This window comes from Gymnoscopelus microlampas, assembly GCF_963454915.1.
Source record: "Gymnoscopelus microlampas genome assembly, chromosome: 5".
Classification (NCBI taxonomy): domain Eukaryota; kingdom Metazoa; phylum Chordata; class Actinopteri; order Myctophiformes; family Myctophidae; genus Gymnoscopelus; species Gymnoscopelus microlampas.
In genome coordinates, this window is record NC_139942.1 from 50,802,595 (window position 1) to 50,811,436 (window position 8,842).

Genomic DNA, 8,842 nt, shown 5'->3' on the forward strand with positions numbered 1-8,842 from the left:
AGGGGTCCTTGGGTGGGGGGAGGGACAATTTGCATCACAATTGGTTTAACCACTTCACATATTTTATACTTTGCCTATTAAAAAAAGGCAGATACTCGTTGTGAGCTTGTATCTGTTTTTTTTTTAAATATTTCTTTACACATAATCTTCTCTTCTGGGTAGTCCCTGGTACAAAATATTTTCAGAAGGGGGTCCGTGGCCTAATACATGTACATTTCGGGGGGTCCTTGACATGAACACGTTTGAGAACCACTGATCTATCAAATGGCTATAGAATTGTAGGCATTAGCAGTCTGAAAAAGTCCAAAAAAGATGGGGGTAAAGAAAACTAAAGATCCAGAGGGCAAAATGAACCATGCAGGAAACTAGATGGTCATAATTAATGCAAACTTAAATAGTGTTAATGACTCCATGATTCACATGAAGCTTTTGTTTGAACATGAGAACTATAAATAGATGTGTGTAGGCTATAGAACAACAATAAGCATTCCTATGATGACAAACAGCACACTTCTGTTCCTCCACATTTTCATGGATTTCTTTTCTTTCCTTTCTTTGCCTGATGTGACTCGTATTCCACACAGTCAACTTCCTCAGGAGGAGGTTTGTAAATCCAATAGCTACTGTATGAGGGTCTTGACTCATGTAATCTGGCAGGGAAAGAGGGGCTTTCATCCACCGCAATAGTTACATCAATTTGACCATCAGACTCCCACAAACATCCAATGGTGGAAAAAGCACTCAAATGTTTTACTTAAGTAAAAGTATCAATACTGCAATGTAGAAGTACTCTGTTACAAGTGAAAGTCTGGTGTTCAAAATGTACTTGAGTAAAAGTGCAAAAGTATTGGTATCGAAATGTACTTAAAGTACCAAAAGTAAATGTACTGAAATGTTTGAAAATAGCAGATCTACAAGCTCACGACGTGTCGCGATGTGACACATTGTGAGCTTGTAGATCGGCTATTTTCAAATACCCCATGTATAAAATAGGGCTAAAGTGGTTAATGTATGTTTCATAAAATCATAATTTATATCTGAAAAGTAACTAGTAACTAAAGTCCTCAAATAATTGATGTGGAGTAAAAGCACAATATTTGCCTCTGAGATGTAGTGGAGTAGAAGTAAAAGTAAAGTACAAATACCTCAAAAATATTACTTAAGTACAGTACTTGAGTACATGTACTTAGTTACTTTCCACCACTGTAGCTCTGAGGGTCTTGACTCATGTAATCTGGCAGGGAAAGAGGGGCTCTCATCCACCGCAATAGTTACATCAATTTGACCACCAGACTCCAGCAGACATCCCCTGTGGATTTCTATTTTTCTAAGTCAGTGCGGTTCAGATCAATTTTATTTATTTATTTATGTCAGGGGTCTTCAACGTTTTTCAGTCCAAGGACCCCCTAGAGGACCCTCAAATTGATGTCTAGCCTATTTGACGCAAACCTCCATCTCAAAATATGTTGTGCCACATGGGGACACATGCAAGATGATGTGTTGTTAAAATAAATCAAAGATTGTTTTTTGAAAAGTGCAGATCTACATGCTGCATCATGTGGGCTTGTAGATTGGCTATTTATATAGCCGATGTGTCTCGGTTTATAAGTGCATTGTAATGCTATACATTAAGACATTTTGCTGAGGAACACCAGCTGGGGGTCCCCGGACCGCACTTTGAGAACCTTCTTGCTTCTGTTCCAAGTCTCCAAAGAAAAAAAGAAGAAGAAAAAAAAACACATGACAAACACTTCACACGGAGCTGTACGTAACATTCACTTCCGTGGTTCGGACGCGTGTGTGTGTGTGTGTGTGTGTGTGTGTGTGTGTGTGTGTGTGTGTGTGTGTGTGTGTGTGTGTGTGTTTGTGCGCGCGCGCGCCTGCATGCCTGGCGCGTCTCAGCCAATTCCAACAACATCACATCTCCCCCCATTTCTTTAAGAAGACAAAGCGATCTCATTGAAGTTAAATCAAGCGACACTAGAGCACAGTGGTCGCACAACAGTTTGAGGGGGGACGCACGCACTTTGATTCCTGCTCTGACGGGAGGAAACAGCATTTTACGCGCATAATTGATTGGACACATTGTGTCCTGAGGAACAGGATTTATTGGACACATTGTGTCCAAAGGGACATTGATTGATTGGACACGTTGTGTCCAGAGGAACATTAATTGGACACGTTGTGTCCAGAGGAACATTAATTGGACACGTTGTGTTCAGAGGAACATTAATTGGACACGTTGTGTCCAGAGGAACGCGCGCTGCCATCGCGCATTGATTGGAAGCGCAGCTGCATTACAGGGTGAGTTGATCGATCCAACAGGTAGTGTATATGGTTGAGTTTGAAAGTTCAAGAGTATTTCTCAGACGTGATGTAGAAGCTAGATTTATTCATGTAAAACGTTTGTTAGAGACACAGTTGTTCTCACCACTGAAATCGGTCATTATCTCCTACTTTTTTGTTTTTTGTTTTACAGAAATATATTTACATTTTCCAAACTCTTGTGGAGAATAGATTTTACATGCCTTGGCTTTTTTTTTTTTTTTTACCGCAAATGTCCAGTTGGTTTCTTTGCCTCTCCTTAATTCCATTGAATCTGATTAAGAAAGTGTGTTTCTACTGGTGGCTTAATGACACTAAATCAGAACACTAAAATAATGTTTTTATTTATCCATGTGTTTTGTAAGAATTAAGCAGCCCCTCCTTCTGCTCATTAGTTTTCTACTGATCTGGACAGTGGTTCTCAACGTGGGGTCCAGGGACCCCCTCACAGGGTCCTCGAGGGGGTCCCCATGAAAAAATTAGTTAATTTGGCATGAAAATCAGTTTAACCATTAAGCCTATTTTGTTCATTAAAAAATAGTCGATCTACAAGCACAATGCGTTGTGAGGTTGTAGATCTGATCTTTTTGGGGGGGAAATTGAAAACAATCTTTGACACTTTTTTTTTTACATTTAGAATAATCGAGACATTTCTTAACTTAAACCTCCCTTTCTAGGGGTCCCAGGCTGGCACAAAATGTTTTCAGATGGGGTCTGTGGCCAAATACATATCAAGGTTTCCTTGAGGCACCGTTTGACTGGAAGGGTATACCCCTTCCAGTCACTGGTTGAGGTTTGGTCACATTTGTCCCAAGAAGTCACAGTAATGCATGTTGGGGAGTGAGAGTGTGTTGCCTTGACATGCAAACTGTACCTGTAGCCTATAGGGGGCAGTAGTTATCAAACGTTTTTGTGTCAAGGACGCCCAAATTGATATGTATTTGGTAACAGACCCCCATCTGAAAATGTTTTGTGCCAGGGACCCCCAGAAGAGATGATTTGTGTACAAAAAAATAATAATAAAATAATACACAAAATCCAAACATTTTTGATATTTTTTAAAACATGAAAAAACGCAGATATACAAGCTTGCTGTGCGGCACAAAGTCACACACTGTGAGCTTGTAGATCTGCTGTTTTTTGAATAGCTAACATATAAATGTATAAAGTGGTTAAAATTATTGTGACGCTGTAATACTTTTGCTGGGGACCCCTGGAACCCCCCCCCCCCCCCCCCCCCCATGACCCCTGGGGGGTCTCCGGACCCCATTTTGAGAACCACGGATAAAGGGGCACCAATTGACCAAACTCTATCTCTATCGGGGTTTTTAAATCCCGCCTCAAGACACTTCTTTTCTCTAGCTTTTAATGTTGCTTAAACGTTTGTCACTTACCTTGTTTCTCATGTTTCATTTAATGTTTTGCTCTGTCCTGTGACTATGTTGTTGCACAGGCCTGTTTCCGTGGTTATCCTCCATGTTCAGCACTTTGGTCAATCTTGATTGTTGTAAATGTGCTATATAAATAAAGTTTGATTTGATTTGAAACTCTCTCCTCAGCTCTTTGAGCAAGGCATGTGGCTGCTGGACAAACTCCGAGGCTCGGTGGAGGGCTGCAGGACCAAGAAGGCCCAGGCCTCCTCTCAGGAGCAGGAGGGGGCCGTGCCCATCTTCGTCTATGCCAACGTCCTGACCCCGTCCAAGATCCCAGACTTCTTCATCCCGCCCAAACTCATCTGTTGCCCGCCCCCCCTCGAACCCGAGCCCGACCTCCTCCTCCTGACCCCGGAGCCCCAGCGGCGGCGGGCGGCCACAATGCAGCCCTCGGCATCGGACCAGGCCATCTGCAGCAGCCGCAGCCCCAAGGGGGCGAGGAGCAACAAGACGTCCGGCAGCCCGCGCCTGTTCAACCGCAACCTGGTGAAGTCGGCCAACCGCCACATCATACAGATAGAGAGCGTGGACAAGTAAGGCCCCTGTATTTACATTACGGAATTATGGCCTGATCGTTGTTATTATTTGAGATCATCGTAATTATTTGTGATAATCGCAGTTGTTTTTGCGTAACGTTGCTTTCGAGCAGAAACCTAGTATTTCCATAATTCTACTTTTTGTGTTTTTTTTCGTAAATTAACGCCCTACTTACTCATACTACAACGTCACACAAAAGTATAAAAAATAGCAGATATACAAGCTCAAAACGTCCATCGGCAGCCTTTGTTATTTTCTAATTTGAATCCTGAAAAGTAACAGTTTTGGACATACTGTATGAGGTTTCTACCCGACAGAGACGATAATCATTTCCATTCATCGTTTTCAAATATATAAAAAGAATTGCGGAAATAGCCGATCTACAAGCTCACAACGCGTCGAATCGCGACATATTGACAGTTTGTAGATCAGCTATTTCCGCTATTTAAAGCAAAATTCTACGTATATATATATTTTTTTTTGGGGCGGTGTAACCGCCCCCTATAAGTGAGTTTTGGACACTGACCAATCCTGCACCGTGATTGGCCAATAGTCTACAACGCAGTCTACAACCCTAACCCTTCCACAGTCAATGCAAATCTATACTTTTGCAAAGTCAGCCAATCACATTACAGCTAGTGTCATCACCACTAGCTGTAATGTGATTGGCTGACTTTGCAAATTCAGGACTGTGATTGGCTAGCGAAACACATGACATATGTGCAGCCCTATGAATAGCAGTATGGACTTTAAAAAAAGTCATTTATCCTTTTTTTTTTTTTAAGTGAGTCATGTTGTGATGACCACACACCGCCCACTTCACACTGGGTGTGATTTTTAAAACATGGCCTGTTTTGACCAGAGTACGTTATTTATTAGTTAAAGCGGCACAAGTAACATTTATTTTATGAATGAAATCGAATAAAGGTTAATACAATATAACTTATACAATCTATATGGCAGAGTATGGCGTTAATACAATATAACGTATACAATATGTATGGTAGAGTATGTTAATACAATACAACTTATACAATATGGATGGTTGTATGTTGAGACATTTAGATTGTGTCAAAGGTCATGTCTCACCTAGACACAGGATCTGACAAGAATTTTGACCTGATGGTCAAGAGTCAATTTCTCCCCTGAGCGAGCAGGCAGGCTCTATTAGTTCAATGGTAAAAAAATAATCAGCACTTGCGCTGAAAACCGGGTTCAAATCCGGGGTAGAAGAAAGGAAAGTTACATGAAAGAGCAGCTTTAATCGACGCTGAAATGTCCTAATTGGTTGACACACAGCCCTACGGACAAGGACGGCGCGTCGCTGGCCAACACCAACGCGGACCCCCAGTCCCAGACGGCCATGTCCCTGCCCTACGTCCCCAAGGCCCAGACCTCCTACGGCTTCTCCACCCTGGTGGAGTCGCCCCACACCCGGCGCAAGGAGAGCCTGTTCCACAGCGACCCCGGAACCAGCCCCCTCACCTCCCCCAACTCCCAGAGACGCACCACCGCCGCCGGGGCCCAGGGAGGCGGGACACACCTGGCCCCCGCCGACAGCCCCTACCGCTACTTCAGCGGGGGGGAGAGTGACACGGGCTCGTCGGCCGAGTCGTCCCCCTTCACCTCCCCCCTCCTCTCCCGTTCCGCCACGCTGCTCCGCTCGATCTCCCAGGAAACGCAGGCTAAGGTGAGAACGGCGATTGGGGAAAACAGTACTCACATTCTTTTCTATACTTAAAGGTTCTATGACATTCATTTTAACTTTTTTTTTTTTAATGTTTTTTTGGGGGTTTTATGACCTCAATTACACCCAAAAAATCTGAACTTCGAACATTCAGTGGATTTTCTGTGGTCTGGGGTTTTCTGAATAATTAGGCTGAAAAGTAATCTGAGCTTGGCCCTTCGGCAGTGAGGTCACAGTCGATTAATCCCGCCCACTCTCCTCCTCGCCCCTCCCCTCCCCTATCCTTTGCTTTGGGGGGGGCGGAGCAGAGGCGATGATTGACAGGCAAAATCCCTCACCAGCGACACCCGCAGGCAAAGATTTCTTTTTTCATTGCAGTTGAAAAGGCGAGAAAAAAACACCTGCCATGGATCAATGGAGTGGAATTTTTTGTTAAAACTTTCTATACACGTTTGAAGGACCATGACAAAGACTTTTAATGTGTGGTAAAACTGAACGTCATGAAACCTTTAAACTCTAACCACATTAGCCAAAAATAGCTTGTAGATCGGCTAACATGTGAGCTTGTAGTTCGGCTATTTTTGACGTAGAGATTTGGTGTGGAACTGTACCGGAAAAGGTGATTAAAATAGATATGTTTTTTTATGTTTTCCCATGGCCCATGGCAAAACGAATGCTAATGAACAGCTTACATTTTGGAGAGGTGAAGCCTGCATATACTGTACCAATGATCAGAGCACTTATGTAATTTCAGACTGATTGGTCAACCCACTGAGGGCAATAATGGATGAGGATGGACTAGACCAGTGGTTTTCAACCAGTGGTCCGGGGACCACCAGTGGTCCTTGAGGGAGTATGAGGGGGTCTCCAGCGAAATTAGTTAACATAGCGTCACAATCATTTTTAACCACTTAGCTTTGGCTATTCAAAAATATCAGATATACAAGCTCATACCGCGGCACCAAGTCCCGCGGTATGAGCTTGTAGATCTGCTATTTTTGAGCTTGTAGATCAGATTTTTGAAAAACCTTGAAAAAGTGTGCATATATATTGAATATTTATATTTTTTAAAGCGCAAATTAACTGATATCTTTATTTCTGGGGGTCCCTGGCACAAAACATTTTCAAATGGGGGTCCGCGGCCAAATGTATATCAATTTAGGGGTCCTTGGCATGAAAACGGTTGAAAACCACTGGACTAGACAGACAGACAGACAGACAGACAGAACGTCAGTGACTGACTGACTGACTGACTGACTGATTGATTAATCGATTAATCGACCGATTGATATATATATATACCTGCATAGGGTGTCTATCAAGGTATTTTCTGTACCAGATGTATTGTGGACATCATTTCACCCAGTGCATATCCTTCCCCCTCCATCCAGGTGTTCCGTGCAAAGCGCACCCTGGCGCGCCACAGCTCTCTCTCCACCGACGACACGTGCAGCTCGGCCGACAACAGCCCCAACGTGCAGCGGCGCCGGCTGCGCTTCCCGCCCTCCCTCGCCCCCTTCCGGAGCGGCAAGGGCGGCGCGGCCGCCGGCGGCGGCAGGGGGGGCGCGGGCGGCTCGTCGGACCTGCTGCAGCGCGCGCACACCGTCAACCTCCGCAAGGGCGGCAGGGGCACGCTGAGGCTGAGCACCCACTACGACGCGGAGGCGGCGCGGCTGCGGGTGCGCGTGCTGGCCGCCCAGGACCTGTACGACCGCACCACGGACGTCAAGAGCATCAACTGCTGCGTGGCGCTCTACCTGAACCCGGGCAAGCAGCAGAAGCAGCGCAGCACCATCATCAAGAACAGCCGGCACCCCGTGTTCAACGAGGACTTCTTCTTCGACGCCTTGCCCCGGGCGCAGCTGAAGAACCTGGCCCTGAAGATGAAGGTGGTGAACAAGGGGACCAGCCTGAAGAGAGACCTGCTGCTGGGGGAGAGAGAGGTGCTGCTCAGTGAGCTGCTGACCGGCTGAGGGTCCCATCGTCATAATAATCACTGTTTCTGCACTACAGTTACTAGACCCATAGGGCCCTATTTTGCATGAATTGAATTCATGGATATATATTTTTTTTTTGTCGCATTCCTAAGCCAATAATTTGATGACCGGCAGCGGTTCTGGTAGGAGACACAAAGAGTGTCATTTGTGTCTCCTACCGGAACTGCTGCCTACCGGTCCGCTGGTTATCAAATTATTTGCTTAGGAATGCGACAAAAATCCATAAATTCAAGTCTCCATGGGGTGACTAATCATTAAAAGAAAAGTTTTTGTTGGGGGGTGAACTATCCCTTTAAGTACCAGGTTTTATGACTTAGCTTAAGACCTGGAGGTGTTGGCCACTCAAAATAGCCAAACAGCATTGGCCTGGTACTTGAGATGCGCAAAATAGGGCCCTAATAGAGCGCCGAAGTCTGACATCACTGCCGCTAGAGGGCGCTATCTGCCTGGGTCACGTGTTATTTTTTGTATTGGAAATCCCATTGGCAAATCTTAGATAGCGTCATCTAAGAACTGTGTTCCAGAAATAAACAAATCAGCCAAGTGATTTTACTCATATGGATATTCATATGGAAGCATTAACTGACGGTGAAAAAGTACTGTTTTCTCCAAACACAGACGTTATCAAATGTAACTCAATATCATAAACGACACAGGGTCAAATACCTGACGAAATCGCCGGGGTGGTTTGTTTATTTTTGGAACACAGTTCTTATGTGTCGCGATCTAAAGATTTGCCAACGGGGATTCCAATACAAAAAATAACACTGTGATCCAGGGGTAGTGGAAGTGACGTCAGGACTTACTACTCTGTTCCATTCTGCTCAAACGAGAGTCAGGGTGCTGATATTGTACATGCTCTC

General features: G+C 44.6%; 1 protein-coding gene across 1 annotated transcript in view; it reads left to right on the forward strand.

Moving 5' to 3' along the window:
• Positions 1-7,955, forward strand: part of LOC311045162 (C2 calcium-dependent domain-containing protein 4C-like) — a gene marked incomplete at both ends in the record, with an annotated part of 33,610 nt that extends 25,655 nt beyond the window's left edge. Inside the window, 3 exons of the mRNA XM_084056972.1 lie at positions 3,885-4,291; positions 5,595-5,985; positions 7,374-7,955. Coding sequence (XP_083913098.1) covers positions 3,885-4,291; positions 5,595-5,985; positions 7,374-7,955 — 1,380 coding nt within the window. The remainder of the gene's footprint in view (positions 1-3,884; positions 4,292-5,594; positions 5,986-7,373) is intronic.
• Between the last annotated feature and the right edge of the window lie 887 nt (positions 7,956-8,842).